The following is an 18,089-nucleotide window of genomic DNA, read 5'->3' on the forward strand; positions in this document are numbered from 1 at the left end:
CATTTCCAGAGGGATGACAACCTACACAGGGGAATCATAGAGACTTTACTGTGTTAATAGGTCCCCACTGTTATTCTCTTGCACCACTACCCATTTAGAAACACTACAGAGTATTTTCCTGGGGAAATTGTCATCATATTGAAGAACGATTAATACCAGACAGTTCAGTATAATAGGGATTTTCAGTATCTGTTTAAGTGAATGCATTTAAAGCTTGCATTTCAAAGTTACTAAATTCTTCTCATTCTTATAAGAAGGGCTGGGAACCATATCATCTCAGATCAGTGGATTTTGACCATTTTAAGATTCAGGTGATAGAGTTCTTCACCTCATTTTTATTCATTCTGGAGTGCCTATCTGATTCTGCCACTGCCCAAGAAATCTACATTTCACTTACCAAAGGGACTAGAGGTACTATTCCATTCTCAGAATACCTCATCACATTCTGAACAACTGGGAATGAAGAACTCATTGCTGCAGAAAGACCATCTGTGTTGATTGGTCCACAGTGGAATGAACTGCTTAAATCATTTTGTTCCCACTTGCTGCGATGCACAGGGCTCTCTTCAGTGTTTTGCTTCTCCTTGGATACAGGGCCCATAAGGGTTGATTGATTGATACACAACCAAACAAGGAACTATGGCCTCCAGAACTCTTTCTATCTAATCCATCTACCTATAGAAGTGACGCATGGACTATCGCATATTCTGTTGTGATCCATGTGGTTAGTATAGATACCTGACTCGTGGATACACTCTGGATCTTTACTGCATCATAGTAGCAACTTTAGGAGCTCACAAAACTCCATCTCATCTCATTCACTTACCAAAAAACATGTGCCCGTTCTCTCACAATTGATGAAGATATTGCATGATATAAACCTAAATCAGAAACAGACTACCTGGTATTCCTTTGTTACCAAATGTCTGTGGTTTTTTACAGTACATTTTCTCAGGGATGTGACTCTAGCTGTTGTTTGATTTTAAGCATATTAGATTATACTTCTCTGTTTGAATTACATGATTGTTCCAAGTTGTTTCTTTAGGAGTTCATATCTCTGTTCTCTTGGCTTATCAAAGTGTCTTGAATGGTTATCCACACAGTTTTCTTGGAATGTCTTATTCATTCTATAAACAGCCCTTATAACTAATGGACAGTGTATGGTTTCCTGCAGTGTTCATCCATTATCATTAAGACTACTTTTTGGTAACCATCACTTCTGCTTGTGGTAAATTTCCTGTGTTTCACTATTACCCACATTGCCAACAAATGCATAAGAAAACAGGCATACTTTGGAAACAGCCCCCCAGTTTTACTCAGAGTGTAAATGTACTATTCGTCTTCTTAAACAAGGACAATAGTGAGTGCATATTGCGTGACTTGGGTGTTTTGTCTATGCTGAAATTTTATTTTTGGTATTATGGTCCTCTTCACAAGGACAAACAGATCATTTCAGAGGCTGTTAATTGATGGTGTCCAGTATTGTTTAGTGCTACCAGTTAACCAAAAAGATTCTCTCTTCAGGTATATTAAAAATAAGTCATAATGCAGGTTGCATGTTCATCATCAATCTTCTGTGCAGTCCCACATGGGGAATGTGCATGAGCAGGCCTGCCACAGAGAGGTTTTTACAGCTAAAAGCCTCCAGGGGCACTGTGCACTAGAGCCAGAAGAGATCATTCCTGCCCAAGTGGTCATGTGCTCTGGAGCACCAGCACCACCACCCTCAGTTCTTTTTTTGCCACCAGAGGAGAAGGTTCAAGCTTCAGTTCCTCCAACATTGTTTGTCTTTGTGAGTGCACGCTGGGCCCTTGGTCACTTGCTTCCCCCCCATCATTCTGGTGGTGGGTGGCTTAGCCCATCGTGGCCGGTCACAGAGGGCTTTATTTTAAATGTGCACCCATTGTGATGCCAAGATAACGTAGATGGATGAACACAATCTTTGCTTGTTCTGCTTGGGTGTCCAACTGCAAGGCTTGTCAGTGTTTCACCCCTAAAGCCAGAGAGGACAGAGCTTCCGAGTGCAAAGCAGCCATTTGGGAGAAAGCCCTTAAGACCACCAGTCCCCCTTTGGATTCATCTTTGGTGCCAGGAAAAACTCCCAAGCCCTCCTCATCCAATTCTGCCAAGTTGATTCCATCAATGTCCTGATCTGAATATCAACAGATCCGATCGAGATCACAGTCCTCTCAGAAGTAGATATTTTCCTTGGAACCCCTTACCAAACAACCTTAAATTGAAGTCCAAACTTAAGGGGAAGCACAGATCTGAGTCAGTACATCATACCCCAGCCCGAACTTCGAATCCAATGGCTGATCCACAAGACGTCTTACCCCCACCTAAAACTCCATCTCCCAAACCCAGATCACCTCCTGCATCCATCTCAGATGGGGAGATCAAAGAAGAACAGAGAACATTCTTGGTTCCTGATTTGCCTGATGCTCAGCTGAACCCTCCAGTTCTGTGGTTTCAGCCCCCAGCTTCCACATCCGTATCACCATCATATTTAACTGAGTGAGGTGACAGTTTCATGCTCAATTCCAGAGAAGATCCTAGTCATTTCTGGCCATCTCAGTACACAGTATCTTCATACCCATCAGCCATGATCTCCAGGAGACCACTTTCCCTCATTCCAGTTTCCAATGCAGAGGAGGGTGAGGACCAAGCACTCAAAGCTGAAGTGGGTTCAGATACATTTTCAGATCCTAGTCCTGATGAACATGTGGAAGATCCTGCCCCTGCATCTCTGACTGAGGATCTTCATATATACAGGGAACAGATGCTCAGAATAGCACAGTCCCTTGAGACTGAGGTAGCTCTGCCTGTCCACAAACCCAAGGACAAGATTCTCAGATGCCTTTATGCAGAATCTCCTGACATCATCGCCTTCCCCTTGTTAGAGGGACTTGTTGATTTGACCCAAGAGTTATGGCAGAAACTGGCATCCCTCCAGGCCACATCCTGGAGAGTTGAGAATTTTTACCAAGTGAAACAGGACTCTGTCAACTAATTGACTATTCACCCATCTCCCTCACTCGTTACAGAGGAGATGCAGCCCAAGGGACAACACTCGTACCATGATGCTCCAACCAACAGGGAGGCAGGAAAGTTCATGTCCTAGGACACAAGATCTATTCTTCATCTGCTTTGAAATTTAGGATTATTATGGCTCGATACCAGGTTTTCCTTTGGGAGAGAATCCTCTCTTACATGGAACTGCTACCAGAAGACAAGCAACCCTTTGCTAAGCTGTTCCAAACCGAGGCACTGAAGTTATCCAACCAATAAATCAATGCAGATTGCCATGCTGTGGAAGCTGTGGCTAGGGCAGTGGCTAGCTCAACATCATGCCTGGCTTAGATCAACAGCCTTACCTGTGGAAACAAGACTTAAGGTGGAGGACTTGCCTTTTGAAGGCACCACCAAGAAAATGGATGAGACACTCATGCAGATTAAAAAGAATAAACAAACAGCTAAGTCTCTCGGGGTGTCACACTCTAATGCTACCCAACCTAGACAGCATCCATACTTTCACCAACCTTGGCATCCCTACCAAAGGGACTATCATTATGCCAGTCCTTTAAGGTTCCAGTATCCTACTGTGAAATTGTTTGCCCTTCAGCAAGGTTATACCAAACGGAAGGGCAATCCAAAACCCAAATGGGGGGTCACTCCCAGTTGGGTGGGGACTCCTCCCAGCCTCAGAAGCCCATGTTCTGTCTAGAATCTACCCCTACACCTGTCAAATTTAGGGACAGGTTATCCCAGTTTAGTACTGAGTGGAAAGTTGCCACATCTGATGAGTGGGTCCTTTCAATAGTAAATACAGTTGCAGGTTAGACTTTCAAGATTTCCCCCCTTGCATTCCCCTCCAAAGAGCAGTGAATAATTTGCTACCTGACACTGAGGTGTCATTACAGGCCCTCCATGAGAAGGCAGCAATGTAAGGGGTTCCGGATCCTCAGTCTGCAGAGGGTTATTACTCTCGCCTGTTCCTGGTAGAGAAAAAGGATGGCGGGTTTAGGCTTATCCTGGATCTCAGGGGTTTGAATGTGTCCCTTTCTTCTTTCTAAGTTCTGCATGATCTCGTTTGCCCTCAGTTTTGCAGTTATTAAAACTGGATTTGTAGTTAATTGTTATTGATTTGAAAGATGTCTACTTTCATATCTCCATTCATCACCAACCCCAAGAGTACTTACATTTCCACTGCAGTTCCCAAGTTTTTAAATATACTGTTTTTCCCTTTGGGTTGGCCATGGCCCCCAGGGTCTTCATGAAGTATATGGCCCCTGTGATGGCACACCTATGTCTTCAAGGTTGTATCATCTTCCCTTATCTTGATGATTGGCTCCTAGTGGCATGCTCTAGGGAAGAGCTCCTGGTACATTGTCTGTGGTGTTAGTGACTTGTCAGCACCTAGGCCTCCTTGTTAATTGGGAGAAAACTAGAATGATCCCCTCTCAGAAAGTACAGTTTTTTGGGATCACCATCGGCTCTGCAACAGGCAAGGGATTCTTGTCATCTGATAGAGCCCAGACCCTCGCTGCCTTGGTTAAGCTCTTTATCATTAATTGTTTTCAAACAGTGGGTAACATCCTATGCCTTCTGGACCTAATGACTTCTACTACAGCTGTGTTACCCTTGGCAAGGTTTTATATGTGGACTCTGCAAGTGTGATTTTTGTCTTGCTTCTGACTTCACATCCATACCCACTGGCATAAATTCTCTATTCCTAGGCCCATGGTTTGATCCCTAAAGTTGTGGTCCCTCCCAGAAAACTTATCCCAAGGTGTCTTCTTTGGTATTCCCAAATACAAGGTTATTTTAACTATAGATGCCTCACTGCTTGGTTGTGGGGCTCATTGCAAGGGCTTTTTGGCCCAGTGTACTTGGTCCCCTCAGGAGAGGCTCTTGCATATCAGTGACTTAGAGCTGTGCGCAGTGCGTCATGCCCTTTGCTGCTTTGCAGATATTTTTCAAAACCCTTCCATCCTAGTCCAAACAGACACTGTCACCAGTGTTCCCTCTAAACTGAGTTAGTGTGAGTTAGCTCACAGTTTTTTAGCCTCTAACTCACATATTTTTGTCTTAGCTCAGGAAAGATGGCTCCAGAGGAAACTAATTTATGCAGTAGCCAAATCGCTCGCTCACAACTTTAATGCCAGTAGCTCACAAAGTAGAAGTTTTGCTCACAAGACTCCACAGCTTAGAGGGAACAATGACTGTCACCATGTTCTACTTGCACAAACAAGGGGGCACAGGATCCAGGCTGTTGTGCCAGGAAGCCTTGGCAGTCTGGGCACAGGTAGCTGTAGGCTGTGCTATTCATATCTCTGGAGTCTTCAACAAGAAAACATATATATTGAGGAGGATGCTGTCCTGCAGACACAAATGTTCCATCAGGGACACCTACCTTGAGCCAATGTTTTCCTATTGGAGGTTTCAAGACATAGACCTATTTGCTACAGGGGAGAATACTAAAACCCTCAGGTTTTGTTCCAGGGAAGGAATAGACAGGGTTTCTATCCAGGATGCTTTCCAGATCCCATGGCAAGGGGCCATGTTTCATGCTTTTTCCCATTTCCTCTACTTATAAGAGTCATAAAGAAGGTCAGGAGAGAGGGTATTGGTAGCCTCACCAGATTTGGTTCTCAGCCCTAGTGGACATGGCACAGGGTCAGTTCCTCCAATTTCCGAATGTCCCAGATCTAGGGAGTGTTGGCCAAGTAGGGTTGCCAGGTCCAGCCTCATCCCCAGCCTCATCACGTTAGAAACCCCAAGCCCTGCCTCCAACAACGATCACCCATGGCCACCTCTCTCCATCCTGCAAGATTTAAAGGGCCCTCCAGTTGATCCAGGGAGCACATGACCTGCCGATCAGCTGGAAGGCCCTTTAAATCTTGCAGGAGGGGAGGGAAAGGGGTGGCCACTAGCCCCGCACCTCTACTCCAAGGGGCGATACTGCTTGGAATTCAGGCACATGAGGCCCGGCTCCCACTGGCCAAAAGTATTTAAAGGGACCCTTTAAATGCTTTTGGCCAGCGGGGGGTTTCTGCACCTGCATTCCAAGTGGCGATGCTGGTCCCTGTTGACCAAAAGCATTTAAAAGGACCCTTTGAATGCTTTTGGGCAGCAGGGATTTCAGGCAAATTGCTGCTTGGAGTTCACGCATGTGGCCAGTGGCTGCCCCTCTTCCTCCCTTCCTACAAGATTTAAAGGGCCCTCCACCTGATCGGCAGGCCACGTGCTCCCCCAATCAGCTGGAGGGCCCTTTAAATCTCTCAGGAGGGGAGGGAGAGGGATGGCCATGGGTGGTCATTGTTGGGGGTGGGGCTTTCCCACCAGCCAGCTAGCCAGTGGTGGGCTGAAGCCCCAAAAATTGGGGGAACCCTCGCTTGGGGGGTCTGGCAACTCTATGGCCAAGTACTACATCACAATGTCAGTCGCCTAAGGTTGACAGCGTGGAGGCTCCAGCTCAACATTTGAGATTTTTACAGAAGGTGAATAAGATCCTTCTACGTTCACGTAAACCATCCACTAGAAAGCCTTACCATCTTAAATGGAAACATTTTTCTGAATGGTGTAGGGATAAGGATTTCACTCCTCCTAGGGCACCTCTGCAGGCTATCTTCGAATATTTTCTTTCCCCCTAGGGCTGGGGGGCTGGCCTACTCCTCTTTGAAGTCCCATTTGGCAGCTATTTCCTGTTATCATCTGGAATTAGTGGTAAATTGGCCTATTCGCACCAGTTGTCTAAAAGATTCCTGAAAGGCTTATTCAATCTCTATCCTCTTCCGGGACCCACTGGTTCCCCAGTAGTCCCTGTCCTTAGTACTTTCACAACTAATGTTTATATCCTTTGAACCTTTGGCTATTTGTCCCATGACTAAATTGTCCAAGAAAGTCTGCTTTTTAGTGGTCATGACCTCTGCTAGGTGGGTCAGCGAGTTGGTTGCACTATGTATGGATCCACCTTTCCTTAAGGTATTTTTCAAAAGGGTGGTCCTCAGACCCAGCATTCAGTTCCTACCCAAAGTGGTGTCTAGATTCTGTCTCAGGAGATCATTCTGCCAGTATTATTACCTCTGCCAGAATCAGAAAATGAGAAGACCCTGTACACTTAAGATGCAAGAAGGGTTTATTTTACTTAAGGAGTTTTAGAAAGGACAAGGCACTTTTTGTTTGTTTCTCTGGCTCTAATAGGGGTAAAAGGGCTTCATCCCAGACTCTGTCTTCTTGGACTGTGAATACCATCAGGGAATGTTATAACCAAGCTTCCATGTCCTTTGGAGGTTCTGGCCCATTCCACTAGGGCAAATGGCATCTTCGGCTGCCTTCTTGGATGGAGTTCTATTGCCGGAGATTTGTCGAGCAGCAACATTGTCTTCGGCCCACACATTCATGCATCACTATGCCCTGGACCTGCATGTGAAAAGAGAGACACAAGTAGGCAAAGTGGTTCTACAGTCCTTATTCAAGTGACTAGAGCATTTCCTGCCACCTGGTTGTGGGACTGCACAGAAGATTGGCGATGAAAACAGGGTTGCACTTACATGTAACTGTTGTTCATCAAGGATCATCTGTGCAGGCACACATACCCTCCCTCCGGCCCCATTGCATGCTCTCTCTTGGCTTCAGCACTTGAGGTAGTGAGGGTGGGAGCACTGGTGCTCCGGAGCACATAACCATTTGGGTGGGAACGATCTCTTCTGGCGCACAGCACCCCCTGGAGGCTTTTAGCTGTAAAAACCTCTCCACAGCAGACCTGCTCATGCACGGTACCCAGAAGATCCTCAATGAACAACAGTTACAGGTAAGTGCAACCCTGTTATCTTTGTCATTTTGCCTATCAAATGGATACTTCCTCAGTGCGCTGTCATGGAATACTTGTTTCTGGGTCTATGTGAAACTGTTACATGGCTTGTTCTATCTAAGATCATCAGGAGCTATGATCTTGATGTCAAAGCTAGTCCAGGTATGTAATTCAGGAGGACATTTCTCTTTCAACAACAATATCACCTGTCTGCCCATTATGATTCATGCAGCAGCGTATTCTGTATAAAATGTAAATAGATAGCTTGGCAAGGGTACCCTGTACCCACCATGCCATTAAGAAGCCTTAAGTACCATCAAGTGGGGTGGTAGATTTCACAGACATACCTCTCCAGCTGCAGCCCACTGAGCCTACCAAGATTTTGGTACTAGAGGGTAATTGGACCCTGAGAAACAGCATAGTGGGAGTCTGCAGGGGGAAGAGGACATTTGCAGAATTACCACTCTCCCTTGAAGAAATGTGCCCTTAAGTTTTCAGATACAGGCTGATATTAACAGGTACTAGGAAACGGAGTCACCAGTGCAATTGGATTACTATTCAACTCCTTATGCACTGCAAAGAGATTTGGGGTGTGTGATGTTAGACTATAGAAGGTATTAAATATGCTGTTTGTTTGCTTAGCTAAAGTTTCGACTAAGGGGATCCACAACTTGAGACAGAGGTGCTTTGAGGAAATTTAGGGGCAATTTGCTAGTGGTGGCACAGCTGTGTTTCTGTGGTTAAGGGCAGGGGTCATTTCGTAGAAAAAGAGCTAGGGGAACTCATGAGCATAACTCATTAGCATATGCCACACCCCCTGACATCACCGGAAGTGTGTCATAAGGCCACACCCCCTGACATCACCGGAAATGTGTCATAAGGCCACACACCCCGCCCCCAACGGTCCCGGCCGCCACCACCGGCCTTGCAGCTCCACTGCCGAGCCCCATGAGGGGCCCGGCGGTGGACCTGCAAGGCTGGTGGGAGTGCAAGGAAGCCCCGCGAAGGCCCTCCCTGGCCCCAGGCAGGCAGGGGTAGGGAGAGGCAGGGAGGATGCAACTTACCTTCCCTCTTCTCCTGCCTCCTCCTGGCTGAATGGGGGCCGGAAGTGGGGCGGCCGGAAACAGGGGGCGGGGCTTCGTCATGTGCCCCGCCCCCACGTACCTCACCCGGGGGAACTGTGTTCCCCCGCGTTCCCCCCCGAAATGACCTCTGGTTAAGGGTATCTGCAGATCAATTACTGAAGGTACAGAATACCAAGCACAACGCTACTACAACATTACCAATGATGTTGCTCCAGTGCTTGAAGAATCCAGTCACAAATGGTGAAGTATCAATCCTGCAAGCTATCTTCAGACATGAAGTACGTAGACCAGATTTTTTAGGGTTTTTTCCTCCAGATAGTTATTTACTTTGCAATAGCTCCTTTGACTTTATGCGTCCATTAAATTTATAAATTGGCTGCTGTTGGTACGAAAAGCTGTTCTTTGTCTATGTGAAGTTTAAAAAAAAATAAAGCAGTACAAAAGTGACAATAAAAGATTTTTTTTTTAATGGAGCTATTTAGGATTTTAAATGTTAATTTAACTGTTTTTGTTGGTGAAATGAAGTGTGCAGTTTCTGTAACACCAATTGAAAAACAAAGTTATCTAGAGATGATAATGGTACTGTCATTTGTACATATGGCTGCACAAAGCAAAAAGAACTCTAGCTTTTGCAAAGTTCAATTAGGAACAGAATTGACTTGAGCCATCTGTTACTGAAATCTATAATTTTTATTATTTATTTCAGTGCAGCTGAAGTCTCATAACATTGCCTAATTTTGGAGTTTTGTTCTTAATTACAGTGGGCTAAATCATACAGTGATTGCCAAAACATTACCAAAACAAAATTTCTATTCATTCATGGTCTTTAATAATGAACAATACTATGATGGTATGTGTGTTGTCTAACAACTCACTTGCTACTTAAATCATGTGGACATCCAAATTTTACCCATACCTTAAGCTGATATTGTGTAGGCCTTATTGAGAAAAGCTTAACTGAAATCCCACTTGTGGCAAATCTATTCTACTTTAGCTTTGTACTAGCATGTATGCTAATGATAGAATATGGGGTAACTCACATAACCCTTAGAATGCCACCACGAGTGCCATAGATAATCCTACAGTGAAAAATACCATTTAGCAGCATTCCTGGGCTATTTTAGGACTTTTCCCCAAAGGCAAAACAAAATAAGAAACCTATGGCACCTTAAATATTTGGCTTATTTGTTGTAGCTTGGTATCTGGCATGTCAAATCGTAGGAGCAGGATGTAAGAAATGTTCGAATGGCTAGTTTTTAAGCACTGCTGTGTAAATTTAGAATTTAAGAAACTGTAAAGTCGTCAGCAAATTTTATATTTTGGTGTGATCTTGGAAAATATGTAGCTATTGAATCCAGACACCGTGAAAGAAGTCTTCCTGACTCCTCACATTAGAAGTCTGTGTGTAAACAGGAGTGTTAAATCTACTTTCCCAAGAGTTTCACAGCCTCTCACACAAGACCTGACTTATTGTAGCACTCTTAACAATCAATTCTAGAAGACTGCTAACAGTCCTTTCCCTTCTGTTCATAGTTCTTTGGATATGCTATACAGTTTTGGATGCATCTGTTACTTCCTTGTGATAGCAGATTTTTTTTTTTCATGTTTGTAGATTGGTTTGCATTCTGCAGGACAAGTTAATAAAGGGCACTTTAACTGTGATCTTTTAATTATTGCTTTATTCCTCAGAAATGCTTTGATTGTCATAGCATTTTGGATCATGGAGTTATTTTGTGGTTACATTGTGCCTCTGAGCCACTGAAGAATTGCACTTAAGGCCCAGAGAAATATTATTGGTGCAAATGTGGTAGATCACATGTTCACCAGTGAAGTAGTAGTTAATTTTATGTATAAGTAATATGGTTTGATCTGTATGCCTTCGCTCAGGTGGAGCCCGACAAGCTGAAGACACTAACAGAAGGTCTGGAAGCTTACAACCACGTCAGAAAGAGGAATAGAAAGTAAGTAGTCTTATTTTTTTAATGTTTCAGGGTGTTAATAAGCTGTAGTTATTGCAGAAAATTGAAGAGTGGTTTGAGACAGATTGCTGCTTACAATGTGTAATCCCACTTTCAGTTTAGGTAAACAGGTTTTTCAGGGTTTGGCATGGTTTTAAAAACCTGCAAAACCTGTTTGATTACAGAAAAGAGTGCTGTTCCTCTCAAAACCAGGAGCTGTGTTTTGATTATTTTAGGTAAAGTCAAAGTCAAATAACTTTAATGGCATAGCAGTAAGATACATAGATATACAATATCACAGTATGGATATTTAGGAACATAATAAACAATATGAATCATTCCTTTACGAGACTAGATCTAACTTTGACTGCTTCGGCAAGAAACTTGGCCACTAAAGCTGTAATATTAGGATTAGTATCCTTTAGTAGATACTGAATAGCTTTTTCCCTATTAGAACTAAAATTAGGAGGAAATAAAGATGACAACAATTCTTTGCGTATGGCTGAGTGAAATTGACAGTCAAAAATAATATGATATATTGAATCCACAGATTTTAAAGGACAAGAACATAACCTTTCATGTAGGGGGATTTTATTTTATTAAACCAACCTGAGAGCATTTTTGAAGGTGCAAAGGCTGAACTAAGTTGTGGAGATAATGGGCTATCTGGCCATATTGAATTGGGAGATTCACCTGAGCCTGAGAAAATATGTGAAATTGTGCAGGACATAACATTTGGAGTTCAAGGTCAGGCAGTCTCCATTTGATAATCTGGAAAATAGAGACTTCATCCAGTGAATAGAAATATTCTAAGGAGAAGCCGATTTGACTAATTGTCTTCTCAATATATGCCAACCAGGTTGTGCTATAAGCATCATTTTTAAAATGTGAGATTAAAGAATTTGGTGGTGATCTGAAGTGTATTTTCAACCAATATTATTTAAGGTATCACAAAAGCCTTGAGCGATTTTTGACTAATCCAAAATACCATATCAGTTTATAGAGTTTCCTCTTAACAGCTTGCAGGCAAATCTTATTTTATTTATTTACATTATTTATAGTCCGCCTTTCTTACAGGGATTCAGGGTGGATTGCACACATTATCAAGGTCCTGACAATGTTGTTTCCTCTTTTGGTGCTTTAAATCAAGCTTTGTAAACTGTAGAAGAGGCTTTGACTATTAATGAATCAGTGAAATGAATATATTGTATTGCTACATGACAAGAAGGATATGTTCTTTATATGATTAGCAATTATTTTTACGTTTTTACTGAGATTATTGTTATTATTGAAAATAATATTCTAAAGAGATTCTGTATAGTTGGCATAAAAGACATTGATATAATTTCCATTATCTTTCACTATGGGCAACAAATATTGCAATTTTAGGCTTACAAATGCAAAATTATGCATAATTCTGTTCTGTTGCATACAGCTGAGTCCAATTGAAATGGGGGGAAGGGTTTGAGCACTTCCTTCTATCTTGGACTGTGGATTAATATAAAAATAAGAGAGAAATAATCAAAAACGTGTGGCGCAAGAATGCTAGTTGCAGGCAGAATTGGGACCTTTTTAGTGGGGAATGGTACATCAGTATTATCAGTATACATCAGTTTTAATTGATGTAATCATACATTTTTGTAAACCGCTTTGAGCTCTTAATCAAAGAGAAGCAGTATAAAAATTGAAATAAACATCAGTATATCTAAATCTCACTGTGGCTTCGTCTGTGGATTCTTAAATCTGGAGACTAGAACCATGACAAGACTAGACTAGACTAGTACAAAATGTGGCACCAGGATACTGTAGTGTAAAGGAGGAGTTGGTGGAAATCTTGCACACACCCATGCACGTTGCTCCATTGGATCCAAACCACTGTATCCTTACAAATCACTAAAAACAATATTGCCACTGGCTCTCACCATTATTAACACAGTCAGCATTCTGCATGCTATAACTTCACAGTAGAGTGATCATAATTAACCTTTCAAAAAGAAGATTAACTATTTGAGTTTGGTTTCATCTTGTGTTTAAATTTAGGGTTTTTAATATCCCATGTTCCACTTATGCAGTTGGCCCTCCCCATGTGGTTGCCCATTCGACATTCAGCCCATAGCCATAAACTTACACCATTGGCTAGGAGCTCCTGCATTGCTATAGGTGAAGAGAACCAGGGTGTACAAGTGCAGCCACTGGAAGATGAAGCTATTGACAGTATTTCAATAGAAATGTTTCTTAAGAGGTTTTAGGCTAGACATAAATATTTACCCCTCCTGGTACCATAGTGATGTATTGCTTTCCTCTCACAAGTAATGAATGATGCCTTTAGTTCTATTCTTGATCCAGGTTTCTGCAGAATCATCAGTTAGTGATGCAGGCAAAGAAGGGGGGTCTTTTACGAAAAGGAGGGCAAAATGCATACAGGTTTTATGGGTGGATTCACATAGCAAGAGAGGTGGATTTATCTCTCACAGTTCCACAGGGCCTGCAAGACGGAGCTCTTCTGCCAGGCTTTTAATTAGGAGCCGCCACTACTACCACCACCACCAATTATTTGGTGGTAACAACGGGGTGATGGGATGGCCCAGTATAAGATCTCGCTACAGTATTGCGATGGGGTCAGGACTGTTGAAGCGGGCTTTGGGTACATCTTTAGGTCACCATCTGATTCGATTGATCTGATCAAATTGGTAACATCATTGAGCACTTTATCATTGTTAAATATGGTTGATTTTATGCTGTTTTTAATGTTTTATGTGGCACATGTTGCCCTTATTTGTAAGGCGCCTTGAGCCTGTTCGTGGGGAGGGCAGGATATAAGTGTAACAATAAATTTAAAATGAATAAACAAACAAACAAACAAACAAAAATATTTCCAGATACTGCTTCACCCCTTCAAGAGCAGTTTTCCATTTAAAGAAAAAGCCCATACTCCTTTTTGTATGATTTCTAGTGATTTCAACCTGGAGTTTTTCTTGCTGTAAATTCCATCACGTCATGCAGAGACTTCAAACTAATCAGTCCTTCTATTTGTACATTCTAAAAAGAGGTACCTGCTTCACCTGAAACATCCAATCAAAATATTATTCCTTTTTCTTTTGAAGGATCCTTGGCATTTAAATTTTTTGGTATCTTTAGCCATGGCTTCTGTATATTTGAAGTATTCTATAAATGGTATATAAGATTAAATGTTATCAAGTTAGTTTCCTTTTTAAATGAAAGATTCTCTGTGTGTTTCACTTATTGAGAGTGAAGGGTGTGTGTGTTTGGAAGAAATAGTTCATAGGAATGGCTCCTTATAGGTCACAACTTTATTTTGGTGGTTTATGGTGTCATAACCACAAAACAAATGTTTTGTCTTCCATATAGCCTTGAAATTTAAGAGCACAGTTACACATATTGAGGATCTTTAAAATAAACCTGATAAATATTCCAAACTAGATTCTCTTATTAGATCCTGCAAAGCACAACACACTTGCGGGAACAAATTTTCCCCAAGTTCTCCCACCCCAACAGCTGTTTTGACCCAGGGAAAGCTGATTTCAGGGGACCAACACCGAAGAAAGGCCACAAAGGGTGGAGAAGGAGTAGAGTGCTCAGTGAGGGGAAAGAATGAGGTGAAATCTCCCCTCCTGGCTCTTCTGCCAGTGGCACTTCTGGTGGCTGTACTGCCATAAAAGGTAGAGAGAGGCAGTTTTGCCACTTCCCTCTCCTCAACGTAGCATATCTTTTTGCCCACATGGATCCCCCAGCTACAGCCACTGGTTTTTTGGCAGTCAAAAGAGGCTGCCAGGGAGGAATAAGGTCTGTGAGCGCCTTCTACTCATGCTTCGTAGGATCTAACCCATTACATTGCAGTGCATGGGATCTCTGTATTACTATCACGTATCTGCCATGATTACTAGCAACCAGTGTTCCCTCTAAGCTGAGTTAGTGTGAGCTAGCTCATAGTTTTTTAGCCTCCGGCTCACACATTTTTGTCTTAGCTCAGGAAGGAGGGCTCCGGAGCAAACTGATTGATGCAGTCACCAAATCGCTTGCTCACAACTTTAATGCCAGTTGCTCACAAAGTAGAATTTTTGCTCACAGGACTCCACAGCTTAGAGGGAACATTGCTAGCAACTGAGGTCTTCAGTCACTGGTACGTGCAGGGAACTGAGCACATGAGCACTTATAACACCTTGCATCTGATTAAGTGCGTTTTGACTCACAAAAGCTTATAGCCTGGGAAATGTGATTGGACTTCAAAGGTGTACTGGACTCAAAAAGAATTTTTGCCACACCTGGTATTCTAATGCAGTTTTCTACATGGAAGTTATTTCTGCCCAAAAACTACATCTTGTGTTAAGCAGCCCTTAAAGTTTCAGACATCTGTGGCACTTCAAGCTCCACCAGGTGTCACAGAATGCCATATAAAATGGCACAGAATATCAAGATGTCATGGAATACTCTACAATTAACTTGACGGTGGAAAGTAACTCTGTAGCATCCTTTTACTGACTGCTTGTGAAGTTTCATTGAACTCTCCACCTCTGGAATAAATGCACTGTTGTTCATTGAAGGAAGCAGGTAAAACAAGCCATTGTTAACAGCTCCTCAGCAGCCTAATGATGCTTTGAGGTAGTAGCTGAATAATTCCTTTGAGAGAGGAAAAAAATTGGCACATGCATTCATTGGATAGAGTTAAGTTAAAGAAAATAGTACATTATCCTCTTGATACCTGCTGGGCTTTCCCACTTACTTTCTCACTTACTTTCTCACCTCTCCCCACCATGAATTCTTCAAATGGCCACTGTAGTATTTCAGTAAAAATGTAGTTATGCCATTATTGGATTTTGATTAGTTTATTCTTGGTTGTTCAGTTTGTCACCTTAATAATGCAAGGCTCCCTGTTAAAAGGAATAAACCAAAATATTGATTGAATAATAGGATTGCTGGATTCTGTATGCTTTTGGAATCAGGGATTGCAATTTTAAGCTTACCATTAAGTTGAAAGTCAGCTTTGTTCATTGTACATACAGAACGATCTTTCGCTGAGAAGCTGAATTGAATGGAGTCAGCCTTGTTACTTCAATTTGCCATATGTTTCAAAATGGCAGATTTCTACTACAAAGGCTTATGAGCATTATTATAAACTTTTCCCTCTATTTTTATCCTAGAAGTGGAAAGTTAAATAACCATTTAGAAGCTGCTATACATGAGGCCATGAGTGAACTCGACAAGATGTCTGGGAATGTAAGTGTTCAGTACATTATATTTAAGATGTTAACAACAAACTGCTGTTCTGTAGTTTAACGTGACACTGTAAAATAAGAAAACATTTATAATGTCAGTTGTTTTCTGAGAATCAAGACCATCCTTTAAAAACTGGGGTTTATATTATGCCACTAGACATTGTGTCTGTGTGTGTCTGTGTGTTGAAGCTTGTTTTAATGCTTCTGATTGTTACCTTGAGGGCCCTAAGCCAGGGAGGGCGGGGTAAAAATGCAAATAAATAAATAAATAAATAAATAAAATAGGAAGGGAGCGTAAAATGTTTCAAATAAAAAAGAACAACCTCATTCAAAAACACATGTACAATCATAAATGGTATATAAAAACTTGGATATATCGTAAGACTGATAGACATGCAGTGTTCCCAGTCCCTTCGACATATTAAGGGATTGCAAGAGAGCGGATTCAATCCTCCAGAGCACAGGAGCATTTTCTGCCATATGCACACACAATGCTGCCCCATGGTAGAGGCAATGACACTACTGATGAGGAGGGGAGGGATAGGCAGATGGGAATGTAAAGCAGCAGGAAGGGACAGGATGAGGAGTAACCCTCCCCCCCCCCCGGGTTGAGGCAGCAGGGGAGGAGGAGCTGCTGCAGAAGGCTGGCCGTTGCTTCCAAGCAGGCTGGCCAGCCATCCTGCAGAGCAAGGGAAAGGACTGGCGGGTGAACAGAATGACTGTGAGAGCAATGATGAGGGGCACAGACATTCTGGCAAAGCGGTATGGTGGGGTGGTATGATGGGCTGCCTCTGACAACCAACTGACTGAGGGCCTGCTCGGCTTCCCCACTGAGGACTGGCGGGAGTCAGGTTGCCCATCTTTCTCTGGGCCAGCAGCAGGTTTCAGCCACTTGCTCAAAGGAGGCCAGAAAGGCCTTGGCATTGTCTCATGGAGTGGTGGGCCTCCTGATCACTGGGGAAGCTGCTAAAAGAAAGCATGGTTCGTGGTTGGGAAGGTGAGAAGGGAGCAGGGAAAAGGCAGAGGAGGGGAAGAGGAATAACATGGGGAAGGCGACAGAGGGGGAAATGAAGCGACCCCGGTAAGTCCTTGCAGGTTCCTTCCTTGTGTGTATGTGTGTGTTGAAAGAAGGAATCAGCAGAAGCCTCCAGTATGCTACCCTTTCAACCAAAGAAGTTTGTTCAACACTGCCTTGGAACCAACTCTTATATTTAGAACAGAGTTAAGCATACCTTGATATAATGATGTCTGCCAGGCTTTTTAAAGTAAAATAGTTACGTTTGTTTCTCTAAAATGCCAAGTAAGGTTTAAGTAGCAGGAGGCTCAGTTTTTGCTTGGTGAACTGGTACCGCTAAATGTATGAGAGCCAGGGAGTCACCACTTCCACTTGCCCCTCAGCCATGTCCTCACTAGGAAGTCTTAGGCATGCCTCCGTCTCTCAGTCTTGGTATCATATCCGTAATACGAGGACGATTATATGCTTTATACTATACAGCTGCTGTAAAGATGACTGAAACGCTTTGAACGAGAATGTTTTATGAATATCAAGTATTATTCTCTGAGAATCTCACCTACTTTTTGTTGTTCTTTAACCCCCCCTCCCCCTTGTTACCTTCCTGCTTTTCAGGTACACCAAATTCCACAAGGAGACAGACAGTTGAAGCCTCCAAAGCCGAAGAGGAGGAAGATCTCTAGATAACATTGAATGTCTTTGTTACTGGTCCAGTACTTAATAAAAACATGCACATAAATATATATCTATATATATATAAAAATATATATAGATATATAGATATAGATATATAGATATAGATAATATCAGGATAGATAGAGTTCATCACCACAGGGTGCTAAAATAAACAGTGGTACAGTATTATCACTGGTAAAGAGGAAGACATCGAACCAGATCCTCAAAAGATTACAGTGTGTCTATAGAACCTTTTTTTTTCTATAATTCTAAAATTGTGATTATAAGAAATAGTCCAGATGTTTCTGCAAA

The 18,089-nt window shown here is 42.5% G+C and overlaps 1 protein-coding gene across 1 annotated transcript in view; it reads left to right on the forward strand.

The window, feature by feature from the left end:
- Positions 1-17,830, forward strand: part of MBD5 (methyl-CpG binding domain protein 5) — a 64,457-nt gene extending 46,627 nt beyond the window's left edge. Inside the window, 3 exon segments of the mRNA XM_015423065.1 lie at positions 10,786-10,859; positions 16,016-16,091; positions 17,718-17,830. Of these exon segments, the coding sequence (XP_015278551.1) occupies positions 10,786-10,859; positions 16,016-16,091; positions 17,718-17,789 (222 nt within the window). The 3' untranslated portion in view covers positions 17,790-17,830.
- Positions 17,831-18,089: the final 259 nt, after the last annotated feature.

This window comes from Gekko japonicus, unplaced genomic scaffold (genome assembly GCF_001447785.1).
Source record: "Gekko japonicus isolate JY-2015 unplaced genomic scaffold, Gekko_japonicus_V1.1 scaffold334, whole genome shotgun sequence".
Lineage (NCBI taxonomy): Eukaryota > Metazoa > Chordata > Lepidosauria > Squamata > Gekkonidae > Gekko > Gekko japonicus.